The sequence below is a fragment of the Taudactylus pleione genome, unplaced genomic scaffold (assembly GCF_031769625.1).
Source record: "Taudactylus pleione unplaced genomic scaffold, aTauple2 ptg000479l, whole genome shotgun sequence".
Lineage (NCBI taxonomy): Eukaryota > Metazoa > Chordata > Amphibia > Anura > Myobatrachidae > Taudactylus > Taudactylus pleione.
In genome coordinates this window covers 1,726,539-1,747,886 of record NW_028284881.1, presented here as the reverse complement: position 1 = coordinate 1,747,886, position 21,348 = coordinate 1,726,539, and the positions used below count along the sequence as shown (strand labels likewise).

At 46.9% G+C, this 21,348-nt stretch overlaps 1 protein-coding gene across 1 annotated transcript in view; it reads right to left on the bottom strand.

Moving 5' to 3' along the window:
• TCTN2 (tectonic family member 2) overlaps positions 1-13,716 on the bottom strand; it is a 71,522-nt gene extending 57,806 nt beyond the window's left edge. Inside the window, exons 1-6 of the mRNA XM_088449065.1 lie at positions 13,551-13,716; positions 13,262-13,363; positions 13,085-13,161; positions 11,239-11,434; positions 8,276-8,376; positions 2,729-2,928 (exon numbers count right to left, since the gene is read on the bottom strand). Coding sequence (XP_088305191.1) covers positions 2,729-2,928; positions 8,276-8,376; positions 11,239-11,434; positions 13,085-13,161; positions 13,262-13,363; positions 13,551-13,635 — 761 coding nt within the window. The 5' untranslated portion in view covers positions 13,636-13,716. The remainder of the gene's footprint in view (positions 1-2,728; positions 2,929-8,275; positions 8,377-11,238; positions 11,435-13,084; positions 13,162-13,261; positions 13,364-13,550) is intronic.
• Positions 13,717-21,348: the final 7,632 nt, after the last annotated feature.

Here is a 21,348-nt window from a genome sequence, read left to right as displayed (position 1 = left end):
GGAGCAGAGTTAGGGGTTGTGTTGTGTGAGCGGGAAGCAGGAGCAGGGTTAGGGGTAGTGTCGTGTGTGCAGAGAGCGGGAGCAGAGTTAGGGGTAGTGTCGTGTGAGCGGGAAGCAGGAGCAGGGTCAGGGGTAGTATAGTGTGTGCAGAGAGCAAGGAGCAGGGTTAGGGGTAGTGACATGTGAGCGGGAAGCAGGAGCAGGGTCAGGGGTAGTATAGTGTGTGCAGAGAGCAAGGAGCAGGGTTAGGGGTAGTGACGTGTGAGCGGGAAGCAGGAGCAGGGTCAGGAGTAGTATAGTGTGTGCAGAGAGCGGGAGCAGAGTTAGGGGTAGTGTCGTGTGAGCGGGAAGCAGGAGCAGGGTTAGGGGTAGTCTAGTGTGTGCAGAGAGCGGGAGCAGGGTCAGGGGTAGTGTCACGTGAGCGGGAAGCAGGAGCAGAGTTAGGGGTAGTATAGTGTGTGCAGAGAGCGGAAGCAGGGTTAGGTGTAGTGTCGTGTGAGCGGGAAGCAGGAGCAGGGTCAGGAGTAGTATAGTGTGTGCAGAGAGCGGGAGCAGGGTCAGGGGTAGTGTCATGTGAGCGGGAAGCAGGGTTAGGGGTAGTGCCGTGTGAGCAGGAAGCAGGAGCAGGGTCAGGAGTAGAATAGTGTGTGCAGAGAGCGGGAGCAGGGTTAGGTGTAGTGTCGTGTGATCGGGAAGCAGGAGCAGGGTTAGGGGTAGTATAGTGTGTGCAGAGAGCGGGAGCAGGGTCAGGGGTAGGGTCATGTGAGCGGGAAGCAGGAGCAGAGTTAGGGGTAGTATAGTGTGTGCAGAGAGCGGAAGCAGGGTTAGGTGTAGTGTCGTGTGAGCGGGAAGCAGGAGCAGGGTCAGGGTCAGGAGTAGTATAGTGTGTGCAGAGAGCGGGAGCAGGGTCAGGGGTAGTGTCATGTGAGCGGGAAGCAGGAGCGGGGTTAGGGGTAGTGTAGTGTGTGCAGAGAGCGGAAGCAGGGTTAGGTGTAGTGTCGTGTGAGCGGGAAGCAGGTGCAGGGTCAGGGGTAGTATAGTGTTTGCAGAGAGCGGGAGCAGGGTTAGGGGTAGTGTAGTGTCATGTGAGTGGGAAGCAGGGTTAGGGGTAGTGCCGTGTGAGCAGGAAGCAGGAGCGGGGTTAGGGGTAGTATAGTGTGTGCAGAGAGCGGAAGCAGGGTTAGGTGTAGTGTCGTGTGAGCGGGAAGCAGGAGCAGGGTCAGGGTCAGGAGTAGTATAGTGTGTGCAGAGAGCGGGAGCAGGGTCAGGGGTAGTGTCATGTGAGCGGGAAGCAGGAGCGGGGTTAGGGGTAGTATAGTGTGTGCAGAGAGCGGGAGCAGGGTTAGGGGTAGTATAGTGTGTGCAGAGAGCGGGTGCAGGGTTAGGGGTAGTATAGTGTGTGCAGAGAGCAGGAGCAGGGTTAGGAGTAGTATAGTGTGTGCAGAGAGCGGGAGCAGGGTCAGGGGTAGTGTCATGTGAGCGGGAAGCAGGAGCGGGGTTAGGGGTAGTATAGTGTGTGCAGAGAGCGGGAGCAGGGTTAGGGGTAGTATAGTGTGTGCAGAGAGCGGGAGCAGGGTTAGGGGTAGTATAGTGTGTGCAGAGAGCAGGAGCAGGGTTAGGAGTAGTATAGTGTGTGCAGAGAGCGGGAGCAGGGTTAGAGGTTGTGTTGTGTGAGCGGGAAGCAAGAGCAGGGTTAGGGGTAGTGTCGTGTGTGCAGAGAGCGGGAGCAGAGTTAGGGGTAGTGTCGTGTGAGCGGGAAGCAGGAGCAGGGTCAGGGGTAGTATAGTGTGTGCAGAGAGCAAGGAGCAGGGTTAGGGGTAGTGACGTGTGAGCGGGAAGCATGAGCAGGGTCAGGAGTAGTATAGTGTGTGCAGAGAGCGGGAGCAGAGTTAGGGGTAGTGTCGTGTGAGCGGGAAGCAGGAGCAGGGTTAGGGGTAGTATAGTGTGTGCAGAGAGCGGGACCAGGGTCAGGGGTAGTGTCATGTGAGCGGGAAGCAAGAGCAGAGTTAGGGGTAGTATAGTGTGTGCAGAGAGCGGAAGCAGGGTTAGGTGTATGAAAAAGCATTATGTAGCAATCCAACATATGATAAAGTTCCCATACCATGAGGGATTTTAACATATGTGATCTTTTAAAGCTGCACTAATACTTAATAAAGGATTTTACTAAGGTCCCCCTCTAACCGCCACCATTTAGAGTTGGTGAATGAAATAGATTTGCCGTCCAGCATTACGGAATAGGCAAACATGGAAACCAACAAATGCATGTAAAAGGCCCCGAAACTTCAGCAAGAAAAATATTTTACGTAGGTGGTAATACCAGCTTTTAGTAAACTTCATAAAGATTAATGTGCAGGGAATTATCATTTTTAATTTATGTATAACCCGGACCCAAACGCGGTCCTTAAGGCACCCCAACAGTTCAGGTTTTAGAGATATCCCTGGTAGAGCACAGGTGATTAAAACAAAGTGACTGAGGTACTAATTAAGCCACCTGTGCTCAACCAGTATATCTCTAAAACCTGAACTGTTGGGGAGCCTTGATGACCGTGATTGAGAACCTCCGGTATATCCTGAAAACAAAAAGCGTAATAGTCACATCATCTCTCTCTAAGAACAATCAAATATAAACAGCAATTTAGTCAAAGTCACATCTCAGTATCCCTCAGGTCCATACTCTGCTTCTGTATGCAACATGGCAAAATATGCACTGCAACATATTGATGCTTACGCTGTATATCCCTGATAGAAATAGCCCAGAAATGGTGAATTGTCCATGGAGGACTGAACACACAGGAAAGGAAACCAGTCAGGAGCGCGGTTCTTTTCTTGGACACTACATAGATGGTCAAAAGGTGGGGAGACATTTCCACCAAAAATACCGGAGTAACAGGATCCGTTGAACAGCTTTTTCATGCTTGCGTTGCACTCCTTTAAAAGATTGATAGTTAAGCAGAAACTGTGAAGTTAAACAATGAAATGTAAAATACCCTAGGTCACTTTTTGCAGTAGACATAACCACATCAAATAGAATAAAACAGTTTGGACAGCATGACACCTGAGTATATAAATAAACTAAAATTACTGAGCAATTCATTCACTGTCAATTGCACTGTGAATGGTAAATAAGTTGAACATACAATGGTATAAACACAAGGGAGTAAATTTACTAAAGTGAGAGTTTTTAGAAGGGAGTTTTAAAAGTGATGTTGCCCATAGCAACCAATCAGATTCTAGCTATTATCTTCTAGAAGATGCTAGTTAAATGTCACGTAAAATCTGATTGGTTGCTATGGGTAACATCACTTTTAAAACTCACTTCTAAAAACTCTCACTTTAGTAAATTTACCCCATGGTGTCTCCCAACAGATCACATTGCAATTATCAGGGATTGGTACTTTGCAAATAGGTAGATGATTAGTGAGTAGGAACAAGATGCAGGAACGCAATCTGGGAGTTTTAGTCCAGTGGTCAGTTCACTGACACACCATTTATCTGTATTATAAACATTTCAGACAAGGTAGACATAACTTATAAATTAGATTGCAACCGATTTTCCCATCCTGAACTGGAGGTATAATTTTTGGCACCTGGGTATAAGGCAGACATAAGAAAGCTTTAGGGTGTTCAGACCTGGAATAGCTAATAAATAAAATCAATGATAGAGGGGTTACATTATAATAGACAGGGCCGGATTAAGGTCTGTAGGGGCCCCTGGGCAACAAACATGTGGGGCCCCTATTAAATATGGACGAAATGGGGACCATATCACTCGTAAGCGGTACAGGTACATTGACAAACAGCAATAAGCTAAGCTTAGCGCCATTTGTTAAATACTGAAAGGAAGACATTTAGTGAGTGACATAACCCCTTTAACCTTCCCAGAGAAATCAAACTACAAGCACACACAAGAAAAAAAAAACACAATATACACCACAGGACAAAAAAAAACCCACACATATAGGCACCCAGATGAAATATTGCTCACCAGTTGCAAAATCTTATCCACATTACACCACAGAGTACTAGTGCCCCTTTTACACAATGCCCGAAGTAGTAGTGCCCTAATACATAATGCCCACAGTAGTAGTGCCACTTATGCAATGCCCCCAGTAGTGGTGCCCCCCTTATGCAATGCCCCCAGTAGTGGTAGCGCCCCTTATGCAATGCCCCCAGTAGTGGTAGCGCCCCTTATGCAATGCCCCCAGTAGTGGTAGCGCCCCTTATGCAATGCCCCCAGTAGTGGTAGCGCCCCTTATGCAATGCCCCCAGTAGTGGTAGCGCCCCTTATGCAATGCCCCCAGTAGTGGTAGCGCCCCTTATGCAGTGCCCACAGTACAAGTGCCTCTTACACAATGCTCACAGCAGTAGTACCCCTTATGCAATACCCCCAGTAGTGGTGCCTCCCCTTATGCAGTGCCCCCAGTAGTGGTAGAACCCCCAGTCGTGATGCCCCTTATGCAGTGCCCCCAGTAGTGGTAGTGTCTCTTATACAGTGCCCCCAGTAATGGTAGTACCCCCAGTAGTGGTGCCCCTTATGCAGTGCCCCCAGTAGTGGTGCCCCATATGGAGTGCCCCCAGTAATGGTAGTGCCCCCAGTAGTGGTAGTGCCCCTTATGCAATGTCCCCGGTAGTGGTAGTGCCCCTTATGCAGTGCCCCAGTAGTGACAGTGCCCACAGTGGTAGTGCCCCTTTTGCAGAGCCCACAGTAGTGCTGCCCTTTCTGCAGTGAAACCAGTAGTAGTGCCCCCAGGAGTGGTGCCCCTAATGCAATGCCCCCATTAGTAGCGCCCCCAGTAGTCATGCCCCTGTGGTAGTGCCCCCAATAGTAATGCCACCTGTATAAATGCCCCCACTAGTAATGCCCCCAGTAGTAGAGCCCCGAGTAATACCCCCTAAGTAATGCCCCCAGAAGTAGTGCCCCCTGAGTATTTCCCCCTATAATGAAGCCACTTGGACACAAAAAAAACCCAAACTAATACTTACCTTAAGCCCCGCGTCTGCTGCCATCCAGTCCGCTGGCTGCTCCTCTGAACTATGGGAGAGACGTCATGACGTTTCTCCCATAGTGCACTGCGGGAGCCAGAAGCCGGAGCTCAGGATTGAGTTTCAGCCTCCAGCTCCGGGAGCCCACTGGTAACAAAATCTCAGCGGGCGCCCGGCAAAAAGAACCTCCCTGCGGCGCTGGGGTTAGGTGGGCCGGCGGAGGCGGAACTGGTTCCAGCTCCCGTTTCGGCCCACTTTAACCCTGGTGGGTGTGGGGACCCTTAGTGTGTGGGGGCCCAGGGACGACAGCACCCGACGACCCCCGTTAATCCGGCCCTGATAATAGATGACTAATGATGAATTAGGTCGTTTAATATTGACAAAACTCACCTTATATGTGATGTATTTAATGTCTACAAATATATTAAGGAATATTATGAAGATTTCTCTGACCAGCTTTATACTTCCAGGGCTGCACAGGTGACAAGGAGGCGCCCACTGCGACTTGAGTGACAACATTGTCACTACCAACAAATAAGGGTATTTTTAAGTGAGGGTGCTAAAATGGGTTGGGTACGATATGATCACAGTTATCATGTCGACATTGATCACATCTACATGGATGATATGTTGACATGATGAACTGTCGACAAATGTTTGCTGGTGGTCTAGCAGTGTCTTACCTTGTCCCGGCGGTGGCGGTGTCTCAGCAACGGCATTCCGGTGAGTATTTCCCTAATCCCTCCCCTCCCTTAACACTCACCCTAATGCCTAACCCTAACCACCCCACCCCCCACAACCTAACCCTAACCTCCCCCCGCAGCCTAATCCTAACCCTCCCAAGCCCTAACCATCAGCATCCTCAGACTGTTGACATTCTGAGTAAGCTTCACCCGCTGTGCACACACAACGGCGGCTCAATATTTAATATTAGCAGCAAGACTAATTAAGCCGCTGCGAGTAGCTCTATCGCTCTGTGAACGTATACTCTTGGGATTTGGTGGCTGATCGTGGATTTCTGTTCTAAGTGATATAGGAACAAAAAAGTCTCTGACTGGACAGAGACCGATATATTTTTGGATACACTAACAATATAAGCACTTCAGACTTTTTTATGGGAAGTTCTAAACAAAAAGTATCTAATTGACTGATACACTGTATAAGGTGGGTATCCTGTCTATTGATCGACAGTAAAAAGGTCAACAATGTCTAGATAGACACCAGATGTTAGACAGTCAATAGGTCGACAGGGACAAAAGGTTGACACAAAAAAAAAATTCAACTTTTTAGCGTTAGGCGCTTACCGGAGGGTTATGGTTAGGTACCAGGATGGACGGTTAGGGTCAGGGACCTACCCTGACGGTTAGTGTTAGGCACCAGGAGGGAGGGTTAGGCAATAGAAGGGACGGCTAGGGTCAGGGACCTACCCCGACAGTTAGGGTTAGGCACCAAGGGGAGGGTTAGGATGAAGATTAGGGTTAGAAAAAAAAATGTTGACTATTTGTACATGATGTCCTTCTTACATGTTGGCATTTAGCGTGTCGACCTATTGACTGCCTAACATCTGGTGCCTATCTAAACATTGTCAACCTTTTTTAATGTCTATCTTTCAATCCACACCCTATAACAGTGGTCTCCAACCTGTAGCTATCGAGCTACTGGTAGCTAGTGGTCTTAATTTTGGTAGCTCACCTAGCTGCAGTACTGCCGAGTCAACTAGGAGGAAGTGGCCTCTGACGTTTGTGCTTTCGTGGCATCGACGCCACAGGGAAGCATGTCAGGTGATTTCCGCAGCCTCTACAGTAATCACCTGACGTGCTTCCCCGTGGTTCCACCCACGGAGTCTACATTACGGAGGAGTGAGTGACTCCCACCCAGCTCTGCCGGAAAATCCCACAGCAGCCCTGCCTATATCTTTTGCTCCTCTACTGAACGTACCTCCTTGGATCCAGTACTTAACAGTGAAATGTGCCTGTGCTTAAATTTTAATTTACAAACTACAACAATATCACTGTAATAATTAAATGCATTTTTATTTTCTATGAAACTTTTTTTTTATTTTCATTAAATGACCTTTAATTGTTTGGTTATTAGCCAGATTTTTTTTTTCTACAATTTTAGTAGCCCTTCAGGTTTCTTTTTTCTAAAGTAGCTCACACCTCAATTAACGTTGGAGACCACTGCCCTATAAGGTGGATGTCGTGTTTAGAAACTGCATCCTTGCAAAGGAGAGATTCAGGTTTTATTTTGCAATAATCTCAATATCCATTACTTGTGTGCTTGGCTGATTTAGATACTAATTACATTTGGTGTATATAGAACAAATTATCTGTGGCCACAGAGAGTTTTATAAGATAGACCAAGCTGTGTGATCATTTGGATTTATACTGGGATTTGTGTGGTTTTTTTTTCATGAAAATAGAGACATTGTGGATTTAAATAAATGAAGCAATATTTTTAATAGCAGTTTCAGATAAGCGCTTTTATAGATTTGTGTTTATATTCTGAGGATGTCGACATGGTGCCTGTTGACTTAACCATGTGTACACTCTAATGTTGACATTTTGGTGCCAACATGGTTATTGTCGACCTTCTGACTGGATACCGGTAAATATTTGTAGTTACAAACTAAGGGTTTGATACATTATCTTGCCCCCGCGAATCAGTGTTGCCATATGACACACAGTAGCTCTGGACTTGCTAATTCTGTTAGCAGACCCATAGGCAGGGGGGTATCGATAATGGGTGCACCCATACTTCCTAATACTTACCTCTCCGAAGTCCCACGTCGGCTGGAGAAGCGCAACACAGAAAGCCTGGGAAATGGGTGCAGTGGGCACTTTTCCGGCATTCTGCGCATGCACAGTAGGGAAATCGTTGCTGCATCGGCCACTTTCCCGGCGTTCTGTGCATGCACAGTAGATTCCGGGACAGACTAGTGCACGGAGTCTACTGAAACTGTCAGTACACCACGGCCACCGGAGAGAGAGGAGGAGGCATGGATGGGGAGTGAACACGAGACCCCTCTTCTCTAAATACCCATAGGACTTCATACAAAAATCAGTGAGTTCAGGGAGAGACCAGGCAGCGGAAAAGGGCAAGATGAAGAGCCGCTGCAATGGCAACTCGCCCGCCTCATGGCAAATTGATCCCTAAGGGTAATAGAAAGGGCAGAACCACTGGATGGATTAAAAATGGACTTGATGTCTCTCATACAAGGAATGATATGAATAAGGTATAACGATAAATTAAGATGCTTTGGTGACCTCGCTACAGTGGACAAATGCATTACCTGATCACAGCAGCAGAGGATATCACACGCTCCACTTGTAAGGTTACAGGGACAGGATCCTAGTGGCTGGTATATCTGATTGGGTATCACGGTTTTATTATCTGTAAAATAAGCATTACATTTTGGAGTTCAAGCTAAATGTACGTGTCGTTTACAATTGGATAACAAATTGAAATGAAGTTTGAATGTCATTCTGAAGATCATGAATATCCAGCCCACAAACAAAATTGCTCTCTCCAAAGACTGTATGGTATGACTTTCATTTTATTTTATAGATTCCAGTCAGCAGACATATTTATAACCATTATTGGGCATATGCAGACTTGGTAGCATAGTGGGTGTAAATGACTTAGAAGAAGAGCAGTACACATCTCGTGATGTATAAGCATTGCCAGCATATGCAGCTACTTAACTAGAAGTCATCATCATCAGCGTTTACTCGCACCTACCCTGTAGATAGGGCAAAAGATGTGCCCCCTAATAGGCATGTATGCGTCTACTTGCTGGTCTACATGAGCCGCCATAATGCCCCTTCTCTCCTCTGTTCTGCCTCTCCGATTATAAGATTTGATAAGTGCAAAATGCAGGCCAATCTGCATAGCCGCATGTGCGTACATAGGCGTTCTGAGCATGTGCAGCGCTAATTCACGCAGGATACGTTACACAGACTGGCGTAGTATTCATTTCACCAGCCACTAGACGTCCATCACATGAAAAGCTTAACGTTTTCACACAAATGACAAGTAACATTATAATAAAGTAAATATAATAGTGATTGGGTTGCTCTTTAAATTCTAAATATATATATATATATATATATATATATATAAATATATATACACTAAAAGTGCCAAAAGTCATGGGATAGCAGTATGCAAAGGTAATGGTAGGTGGCGTCCCTGTACTATGACGTTTTTTCAATTCCCAGACCTGCATCTGTTGTATACCAACATCACGTGAGTCAGATTGAACACTGGCTTGGCTGCTCATTGCAAGGAAATGAGAATTGGCAGAGTTCGAACAGGGCATGGTAGTGGGCGCCCAACAGATGGTTCCTCTTGCCTAGAAACCCCCCTACACACCATGATTACAATAGAAATAGTATATAATACAATTTTCCTAGTGCTGCATGCTCTCCTCAGTATCTTAAATGGAACTATGGGCCTGATTCAGACCCGGTCGTGAGCGCTCGCAACCGGGTCGATGGTGGCCCAGAGCGCATGCGCATGACGGAGCCGGCTCCGTCGTGCGCATGTGCGAGACCCGGATAGCGACGGGCAAGCCGTCGCTTCGGGTCTCGCAACAAAGGGGGCGTGTTGTCAATGTTGATTGACAGCACGCCCCCTTTGGTGGGCGGGCCGGGGGCGTGGCTGCCCAGACGGAGGCATTCCCATGGGAACGCCTACCGTCTGGGGCCTGCCCCACTGACATCACAAGTGATGTCAGTGGGAGTGCTTTCGGCTCTGTTAGAGCCAAAAGCACTCTGGGGCTTGTGGCAACGAGACCCTACCGCAAGGATCTCGTCGCAAGCCCGATGGTCGCGATGGTCTTGACCAACGCGACCATCTTCCTGCCCGCTCGCTATAGCTGTGGGTGGTCACCCACAGCTATGCGAGCGGCCAGGAGGCCGTTCAAAAAAACAGAAGGACGGCCCTGATTCAGAGCGAGCGCTCTGTCAGAGCGTCCGGTTCTGAATCAGTGCCTATGTTCAGAGTAGTGCTAGGTTCTTCTACTGCTCCCCTAGACTCCAGTTTTGCTCCCATGCTCTGTAATGGTGCCCATATGTGAATTAAAAAAGAGTCGGCTCAGGCACTGTGATCGTTGGTCCTGCATATGTAGGAATTATGACATACACTACACTTTGTATGATGCATTTAAAGCTGGTTAAGTGTCAGTTATGCCCTCTTCATGGACTGGCCACACTCACTCTAAAATCAAGATTTTGGAAAATCCTCTCTAGAAACCCTGCGTTTGCCCCTGGATGCTCTAAATAGTTTTCCGCTTTTGCTATAAATGCCAGTACTGTAAAATGAGTTCTAGAGCAGTATGACAGGCCTCCAACATTGTATTTTGAAATAATTGAAAATACTTTGCCCTTACCGCATTTGGTAATTCCAAACTCTGGCCAATGTGTCAGCCAGTGGTGGAGAAAATGTAAGTGTGGCCATCCTAGAAATCTAGGACACCAAAGCTAAACTTTATTTAATGACCAAACTGACAAACCAAACCTGTATGACCAGCTTTAAAGTGCTCATAGATGGGTAAATCAGGACCTGACCCAAAGCTCCACATGAATGACCAAATCTATGTCCATATTGGCTTTTGTGCCAAAACAGCCAGATTTTGCCAGTCAGTGCCTGAGCACAGCCACCAGATTGTATAGTGCAGTTGGGGAATGGCTTCCCCCAATAGTCAGATCTCAATTATAGTATGATTGCATTTACTGTCAGCTCCAACAAACAACTGAGAGATCCTAATCAGATGTGGGGTCATCTTCTGTTATGGGTCTAAACATGTCAGTTTGTGGCAGAAATGGTCTAATATTAACTAAATGACTGGAAAATCACAGTATGTATGGGCACAATTATGTTTTTCCTTGTTGTTTACATTAACAGAAAGTGTTCAGAAAAATATTAGAACATAAAAAATTCCTGCTTAGACAAAAATTTTATAAATGCATTAGCTACAACTAATCATGGGTATAGACGCCTGTGATAAGATTTTACAGTAGGCTGAGAGATATCTGAAGTATGGGTAAATGTGAATGATTCTCTTGTAAAAAAAAACAATTTCTATTTGTTAATACTACTAAAAAGTTATTAAGAAACCTACTATATATGATACACATAAAACTGACCTAGTCTTCCCATTTAATAAAACAACTGTGGACTAGAACCAACCAACAAGTTTAATTTACTTGTGCAGAGAAGCCCTAAAAAATCAAAGGTTAATTCACCACTTACTTGACACTGTCCCTACAAAAGCAGTATTGACATAGATTTCTGCGTGAATTAATTGAGAGGCGATGGGTGTGTTATTCTCACAAGCAGTGATTTGTAGAGTTTCCAGAACACACAAATCCTCGGTGCAACAGTTTGTTTCATTCACTGAACATAGAGTCAGATTCTTGTTTGACATCACCATGACTTTAGATACATTCTGCCAATAAAATGCAAGTTGTAAGTACAGTATTCATGTTTCTTTCCATATGTGCTCCATCTTTTTTTTATGTAATCAGTATCTAATGGTAATCACACATGAACACAAAACAAACAAAGATGCATATTGGAAAAGGGGTTCTGAGTATGCAATACTAACACCCCGGGAGGGTTAGGTTTAGGTTGCGGGGAGGGGGTTAGGCTTTAGGCACTAACGGGGGGAGGTTAGGGTTAGGCACCCCTAAGGGAGGGTTAGGGGAGGAGAGGGGGGTTAGACTACCTGATGCTGTCAGGATTCCGACCCGTTGCGCTGCCGCTGTCAGGATTTGATCCGTTGGCTAAACAGCTGCTGGCATTACAAATATTTAATGCCCGCGCGGGACTTGCAAATAATTAATTTTGCTCAAATAGATTAATCTTCGTATTAATATAAATACGGAATATGTGTAATAAATATATTTAGATGAACATTCTACTGAATTTAAAAAAAATAATAATTGAATTAATTTTATAATTTGTAAGCTTCTTGGCCAGGTACACACTATACAATTATCGCCAATCAGCTGATTGATAATTGAATGTTAGGCCTAATGAATGTATAGTGTATAAGCAATAACTTTAGCTGATAAATGGCTTCAAATGCTCCTGCAATGGTCAGATCGGGATTTGAGGTGCTACATATGCTATCTCGTTCCCCACCTTCCAATACCATTGAAGACAACAGCAAACTTCATACACTAAACTAAAAATTGCTCATTGTGTACACTAATCCGATAATTGTTCTGACTTGTCACTGCCTTTATGGGATTTGCAGAATTTATCTGCAGGTGTACCCAACATTAGTGACTTCAGCTGTATATATTGCTTACATGCGTTAAACATATGACAACCCAAATTTGGCCTTGATCAATTTGGTGTCCTAGGCAAGATTTTTCTGGTGCCACCTCAATTACATTGAGTTCATACGCTCACAGAGAAACTGCTACATAGCTTACAAAATATTCCAGAAGTGCACCTGAAAAGCAAATATGAGTATATGTGACCAATGTGAATTACATGATATTAATTAAAAAAAGTGCGTTAAATCCAGCCAATAATCATGACAATGCCGAAAAAAGCATGACTGTATTGCTGCTGCTGATGAGAAGTCACGTCTTATCAATGTGAGAGGAGAAATGTGGGGGCTGGCTGCCGGGCGCCTCCTGGAGCAATGGTGGCAAGGGAATTCGCCAATAGAAGCTGCCCAGGGTGGCATAGGGGCAATTGCAAGCGGATTATGTAGTAGATTATAGGATGAGGCATCTGAAGTTTACAATGGCTGATGTGGTTTTGTGGTATACTACAGATGATGGGTTAACAGTCAATTATGTGCTTTAATAATAAACTTTTTTGTACTGTTTCACTATTTCTAATTGGTTATGTCTCACATTGTATATGGGTGAATAAAAGTAAAGTATGACTGTGGAAAATGAAAACAGTCTTAAATTTTCACGTTTCTGAACACTGGAAAATGTAAAACAAAAAGTCTATAGCATTTTCCATAAAAGCATTAGAAGCACATTTGTAGACACGATTGTTATATAGAAGTTGCCTAGCCAAAGGTAAATGTATTAAAATGAAGTACAATCTAACTACTTTCAATTCTACTCACCGGCTGCACCAGCACAAACAATGTGGACCAGTTCACTGTACTGTCATTCCCACTACAACTTTGCACTGGTGCTGAAGCTAAAATAAGAAATAAAATAAAATGCTGAGCACATGTACCAATAATTCCAATTGTTATATTTTACAGTTATGGCAGATTGTACAGAACACTGTAACTTACTGGTGTTTGTAATGACAGCAATGGCTAATCGCACAGATGAGTTTGTAACAAGGTATGATGTCACTTTTGGGCCAGACATAAAGATTGTAGAAGGGTAGAAACCTGGAAATAGATACAAAACTATACATTGCTGAAGACTGAAGAAAGGAAAGTCAATATTAAACTTTAAGTGCAGCATTATAGAACCCTGCGCTATACAGTACAGAATAATGCGTGGGCATTGGGGAGAGAAGCACACATAGGCCTCACCTCATGCCCCGGTCGCCCTCATGATTTATACACCACTCACCAACTGATGTCTGTGCCTTTGTCACGGCCACCATCACGGCCATTGTTATGACTGCTAGACCCGGGGCAACGCGAGAAGGAGACATTCTCCCTGCCCTTCTCTGCTCAGCAACACGGAGACGCCGCGTACTCACGTTGCTAGGACGCCATGTCAGTAAGAGCTTTGCGTTCCACGGTAACCAGGGGATTGCCCAATCAGAGATGGGAAAGTAATCACCTGGCACTTAGACTAGACCAGACAGTAATTGGCTGAGGTCTCTCCAGCTCCGCCTCTAGCTGTGCACGGTTTTGGTGGTAACGGTGTGTGTGTGCTTGGGCGGCTTTTTACTTTAGCGTTCTGAACTGTGTAATGTGTATAACTAGTCGCTCGCCACAGGTTACCGATCCCACTGTCCACATGAATAGTAACTGATCTTTACAAAGTACATAAGTGAACAAGAAACCAGTGACTTACAGTACAACTGATGATGTGAGATAGTAACTGATGACGTCAGGGTACATCTTCTGAAGGCATACAAAGGGGGCTATCCAATTAGCCCCAAACATTGTTCGGACGCTAATGGATTCCCGCGATCGACGAAAAATGGGGATTTTTCACTGATTATCCCCCTTTTCTACTTCAGGATCCTTAGGGTCCACAGGAAAGTTACCTTGGGGTAGAGGTAGGATGGGAACCAGACCAGGCACCACGCAGTTAAAAACTTCAGAGCCTCCCAGGATGCACCAGGCTCCCTTCCTATACCCCGCCCTCCGGCCAAGGCACCTCAGTTTTCGTTGGTGCCCTGCCGGACTCGGGTGTTCCATGCAAAGAGGGACTGTTACAGCCCCCGAAGATATTCAAGAGCAGTGATGTGGACGTCCACATCACCGCTCCGCTACCCCGCCTGCGCAGAGACCCCAGTACTGATCTGGGGATCTCGGCGGGCCTCCGGGATTCTCACTAGCAGGGTCCCTGGAGGATTCTTGACTGTGTGCCGGATCTCACGGGGGGCAGCGCTAAGTAACAGTGGGCGTCCGCAATTGCACAGTCTTTTCCTCAGGACTGGGGGCTCACTGGGGAAGTGGTTTGCAGGTGGAGCCAGGCACTGAGTCCTGCGCTACCACCTAACCTCCAGAGACAGCGGACTGGAGCAGGCAGCGGAACCGCTCTGGCGTCCCTGGGGTTAATTGCAGGCCGGGGGAGGACGCCCTCCTTGTTTACAGCCGGCTCCTCCCCCGCTGTTGAGTGTGCGTTTACAGCACGCTCTGTGTGGCTCCTCCTCTCCTATGTGCTCCAGTGGCCATTTTAGGAGCATCAGCCAGCGGTGGAGCCAGGTCCCTTCCTGCATACCTCTCCCTTCAGGCAGTGAGGTGCAGGTAACAGCGCTGGTCCTACCAGGTTTAGAGCCTGGGTAGTTGACAAGAAGCGCTCCTAGAACAGGTTGTTATTTTGTGTGTGTGATTTATGCTAGTGCTGTCTACCTGTGTCTCTTTTCACTGTCAGCCATTTTAACTGTCCCTGTTTTCTCTGTATAGACCCTTACAGTACAGGTGCTGTTTAGGGGTGGGATATATTGTGCATAGATTGTTGTCTGTGCCTTAGTGTCACATACACTGTATATTATGTCTGGTGATGATGAATCTGTGCAGCTTGCTGCACCTGCCCTGCATTCTTGCATTAGATGTAAGGCAGAAATTGGGGAAGAAGAGGCTGAAAGGGGGGGCCTATGTACTACATGTACGCTCCCTAGCCCTTCTCAGGCCGCCTGCTTGCCGCAAGAGCCCCCTTGGGCGAAAAGCCTGGCTCAGGCTATGTCCATCCTGACAGGACGGCTATCGGCTCTGCTTGTATACCCTTCTATGGGGTTCACACAGCAGCTGATGGTACCGGGACCTTCTCGGGGGGATCCAGGTCAGATGGTTGTGGCACAGAGTCAGCCGTTACCTGCGCCTCAGGTGTCCCCTGCCCCTAGTTGGGTGGACAATTTTCCTAAGGCTGTTAATTTCCTCATGGATCCTCAGGAATCCCCGCTTAGGCCCGCGAAGAGGCCATTATTGTCATCCCAGTCTCAGTACGACGAGGATGACATTACCTCAGATGATGGGGAAATTCTAGATTTGTCTGACACTGAGGCTCCCGCCAAGAAGACAGAGACTAATGGTGCCCACACACATACCGAACTGCCCAAGATCAGCCGATGTGTACGATTTGTGTACGATTTCCCTTGAAACTCTCCCTGGCAGCTCTGCACACGATCTCCACACGATTTGGTGTCCAATCTTCAAATGATCTCTCCTGCATCCAGACTTTCACAGTGCATCGTGGCCTAGAATGTCAGATCTGCCCTACTGCACGGCAGATCTGAAGATGCGATGTGCGACCAGCGGGGACGCGCATCGCATCGTGATCGTGAGTGGGGACTCACTATTTCCTCACGGTCTGGCCATATTTTACACGATCTGTCGTTCCAATGCGTCAGAATCGGCCAGATCGTGTAAAATATCGCTATGTGTGTTGGAACCTAAAGTCTTCTATATATATCCCGGGCCTCATACAGGCGGTGCGGGAGATCATGGTGGTTAAAGACAAGACTTCTGCTGATACCGAGTTTACGCATGCTTATTTCAAGAGTGTTAAAAACTGTAATGTGGTGTTTCCTCTATCTTGGTCAGTTAGTTCATCACCTAGAGGAAGCGTGGAAGGCTCCTGGTAAAAGCTTTCAGCCGCAAAAATGTTTGGCTTATGCATACCCTTTTGAGGACAATTATTTTTCTAAATGGGAGTCTCCTCCTCCGGTGGATTCTCAAGTGACACGTTTAGTGAAGAGTGCGACCCTGCCTAAGCCGTCCATGTCTTCTCTAAAGGATCCTACGGACCGCAAGGTGGAGGTATGTCTAAAATCTATTTATTCTCTTGCTGGAGGGGTCGCCAGACCTTCAATGGCAGTGTGCTGGGTGGCTAGAGCCATGGAAAAATGGGCTGATGCCTTGGAAACTTCACTATCTTCCAGGGCTACCAGTGAGCAGATCATTCTGATAGGCAACATATGTAAATGAGGCAGCGTTGGATGTAAGTTTACTTCCAGGATTTCTACGGCAGCGGTGTCTGCGCAATGTTCCTTGTGGCTCCGGTCTTGGAGAGCTGATGCGGATTCCAAGAGGGGCCTTGAATGTCTTCCGTACAATGGACAGGTACTGTTTGGGCTGGCTTTGGATAAGATTGTGGACATGCTGGCAGCGGTAAAATCTGCATGCTTGCCTTCGGCTCCGTCCGCCTCTGGGTCAGGGACGTCGTCCTTTCGGTCCTATCGCCCTCCGGGTAAGTCAAAGGCCCAATCCTTTCCGAGGTCATCAGGAAACAAGAAGCCCTCTAAGCATAGGAAGCAGGCTTGGAGCACCAGACGTGTGACTACCAACCCTAACAACAAGCCTACAGCCTGACGGGGCGGGCCTCCTCTTGGGGACCCCAAGGTGGGAGGCCGACTTCTTCAGTTCGCCCAGTGTTGGTGTCAGACCACCTTGGACACTTGGGTAAGGGAAGTAGTCTCTCACGGGTATGCCCTCTCCTTTCGGAAAAGGCCTCCCTATCAATATTTTTTCCACGGACCTTCATTCAAATCCAGAGAAGGCTCTGGAAATTCACAAGATTGTACAATCCATGCTCCAGGAGGGGGTGATTGTTCTGGTCCCGCTACCCCAGAGGCGGATGGGTTATTACTCCAATGTCTTCCTGGTGCAAAAACCAAATGGATCGTACACGCCTATCCTCAACTTGAAGTCCCTAAACAATTATTTGACAGTGCCTCGGTTCAGGATGGAAACCCTGCGTTCCATTATCTTGGCTATGGAACCTGGGGACTTTATGGTGTCTCTGGACATCCAAGATGCCTACCTGCATGTCCTAATAGCGGTCTCTCATCAGCGCTTTCTCTGATTTGCGGTAGCAAATCATCATTATCAGTTTCAGGCTTTACCGTTTGGCCTTTCTACAGCCCCGAGGGTGTTTACCAAGATCATGGTGGTAATGGCAGCACACCTGCGCCTGCAGGGGGTCCGCCTCCTACCTTACCTGGACGATCTGCTACTTCTGGCAGGGTCTCCAGAGGTACTTAACCAGCACCTACAACTAACTATAGAGGTGTTGCAGAATCACGGATGGCTGATAACTTGGAAGAAGTCGTCTCTAACGCCATCTCAGAGGATGCTTCATCTCGGAGCTCTGCTGGACACTCAGCAACAGCAGATCTTTCTGACGGAGGAACAGGTCTCAGTGTTGCAGGCAAGGATTCGCACTTGTCTGCGGGATCGCAGAATCTCTATTCTGCAATGAGGTTACTGGGGTCCATGGTGTCGACGTTCGACATGGTTTAATATGCCCAGTTTCACTCGAGACCTCTACAGAAGCTGATCCTATCCAAATGGGACGGGATACCTCTTCGACTAAAGGTTCAGACGCTGGTGCTGTCTCCGGAGGTGCGTCTCTCACTGACCTGGTGGCTTCAGAAGTTTCATCTCATGGGACTCCCCTTCTGGATAACGGATTGGATTCTCCTGACGACAGATGCCTGTCTCAGGGGATGGGGCTCTGTGTCGGGTCCACATGTGTTTCAGGGCCGGTGGACATTGGCGTAGTCGGCTCTTCCGATCAACATCTTAGAACTACGGGCAGTTTTTCGTGCCTTACAACAAGCGAGACTGTTTCTACAGGGTCATCCCTTACAGATTCAGTCACACAACACCACGACAGTGGCTTACATAAATCGTCAAGGAGGAACTCGAAGTCAGGCTCTAAGAGAGGTGTCTCACATTCTGACTTGGGTGGAAGGCAATCTACCGGCCATCTCGGCAGTGTTTATTCCAGGAGTGCTAAACTGCGAAGCGGACTTCCTCAGCCATCACGACGTGCATCCAGGGGAATGGTCTCTTCACCAGGAAGTATTTCAGCTCCTAGTGGACAGATGGGGCCTTCCGGAAATAGACCTCATGGCATCCAGACACAACCACAAGCTGCGGGTGTACAGCTCCCAAACAAGAGACGCAGAAGCTCTCCTTATAGATGCTCTGTCAGTACGCTGGACCTTTCAGTTCGCGTACCTGTTTCCTCCGTTCCCCCTGTTTCCTCGCGTGCTGCGAAAGTTCAAGCAGGATGGGGACATGATTCTACTGGTGGCTTCGGCGTGGCCCAGTCGTCACTGGTACTCAGATCTACGGAGTCTTTCCGTAGACACTCCGTGGCTACTTCCTCAGCATCCAGACCTGTTGTCTCAGGGTCCATGTCTTTACCCGGATCTGGGTCAGCTGTCTTTGACGGGCGTGGCTCTTGAGACATCCCTCTTGAGGTCGAAGGGTTTTTCAAGCTCGGTGGTGGATACCATGCTCAGGGCTAGGAAGCCGGCGTCGGCCAGGATTTACCACAGGGTCTGGCACGCCTATTTTGCGTGGTGCCGACCTCAAATATGATCCTTTGGTGTTTCGTGTTTCTAGAGTCCTCGCCTTTCTTCAGGCAGGCTTGCATAAGGAAACAAAAAATATGGTGGTCGCTCATAACAGCTTAATGACATAGCACAGGTGCTTGTAAAGGGCGGGGTTTACACTGAACCACAGAATAAAAAAGATTCCCTCCAGCTCACTGCAGCAATATCAACAAAAAATACTTAAATCCTACATGATAATAGAGATTCAGAGGTATTAGTTACATACATTTGCAAATATATGTAATAAGCGCCAGGCCATCGTCAAGGCTCCTCTATACTTGCGTCTCTAACATTAAGGGGATCACGTCCAAGAAGCAAGGTACCCCAAAAAATTCCTGCCAAGGACCATCCCCAGGGCATCACATGAAAAGGGGAAAAAAGGTGATAGTGAAGAGTAAAGAATAGATGTGTGAAGATAAATCAATAAGTGTTAATGAAATGAGAAAGAATTAAAATTACATAAATAATAAACAAACAATTAGAAAAGTGACAAAAAAATATCTATGTGAATTAAGTGGTGATGCCATGAGAAAGGTCCAGCCAGAACAACTCCGGGGGCCCCACTCCCAAACGCTCACCCCAAAATAATTATTGCTACATAATAGTAGCACCCACTCTGGGTCATATAATTACAAATTAGTGTACTGCATAATAGCAGCACATGTATAAGCTGAGAGCTGACTCACCTTGGAGGTACCCAAGAAACCTCCACATGGCACTATAAGGACCAGCACATCCTCCCAATGCTGGCTCCCTTCATGCCTCTCAAGACTGCAAACAAAAAATATGGTGGTCGCTCATATCAGCTTTGTAATTATATGACCCAGAGTGGGTAAATTATTAACAAACAGGCCACACAATCACACTAACACTTTGACAAAGGCAACCAGCCGAAACGCGTTAGGGTGGTTGTGTGACTTCAAGGACCGTGGCCTGTTTGGGGACTGAACCAGATCTAAGAGGTATCATATGGTTGTGGACTTTTATCTGGATTGGGAGTCCACTGGTTATATGCTGATATCACCTGCCTTGGTCTGAAGGTCCCCTCTGGTACATGAGCATTTTTTATGTGTATGTGTGTCAAATAAAGTTTGTTAAGAATTCACACTATGGGATATCCCTGTTCTTAAAAAGTTTTTGAGGGGCAACGTTTACGCAGAATCTCGATCTAGGAGAATTTATTTGATTGGGAATTTCGAAGAGAAACGAATATTTCAAGTCTAGATGTGAGTAAGAATATCATATTTCCACTTTTATGAACCAGACCCACTGATTGGTTGATTCTCTCCTTTTCTTTTGGAGGAAAAAGTGGAAGATATATGTTGTTATTGGATTGAAGAAGTTGGATACATATGGACGGTGTAATGTGATTACAGTGGACACTTATTCACATATAAATACCCTAGAGGATTTTGCGTTTGGTACTTTTTGTATATTTTATACTAGTTCATGCCGACAGGAAATCTATGATATCCAGATGAAGGGTCGACAGACAAAAGGTTGATAATGTATAGGTCGGTGTTATGGCCAGGGTTTCTCGGCATGGTGGTCGTCTGTTATTACCTGTGAGGTCACTATAGCGGGGGGTGTCTGGCGGTGGCGCTGGTGTTTGGCGAGGGGCATTGGCTGCGCGTGTTTCTGTGCGGGCACATTGTCACTCAGGGCTGGTGGGGCGTGGCGGTGTTTCCGTTCCGTTTGGCATGGGCGCCGCCATCTTGCCTTCTAACCATGTGATTTAACTGCCCAATCTTGTTGAGTCATGTGCTCCTCTCAGCCAGTCATAGCGCGTATTGGGGTATTTAGGAAGGTTCAGAGCCTTCCTTCATTGCCAGTGCAACGTGTATCTCAGCCTGGCTGAGAGGGAGTTCTCTGTGCTCACCTCTTGTTACCTGTGAAAACGCTACCTGCTTGTCAGCTCCAAAAACCCGCTGGACTATCCTGCATCCTCCACTACCTTTTCCCCTGCCTGAGTGCCTGAGCCTGCTGACACCCTGCACCTTACCTCCATTTCACTCCCAGCTGGACTCATCACCTCTGCCTATGTTTTTTCAGCTCACTAACCTGCATACTGGACTGTTCTTATCTGCCACTATCTGGATATTCTCCCATTATCCTCACTACAGTTTTCAAGTGCACTTTAGTGCTAAACCTGGACTTTTGCTTTTGCCATTCCCATGTCTGCTAAATAACTCATTAAAGATTCTACCTTTTTATTTAAATCCGCTTCTGTATCTGCTCCTGTCGCCACCCCGGGTCCACAACTAAACCAGAACATTACAGTCGGCAGGTACAAAAGGTCGACAAGTTCTAAAGGTTGACTGATAAGGTCGACTGTGCAAAATGTCA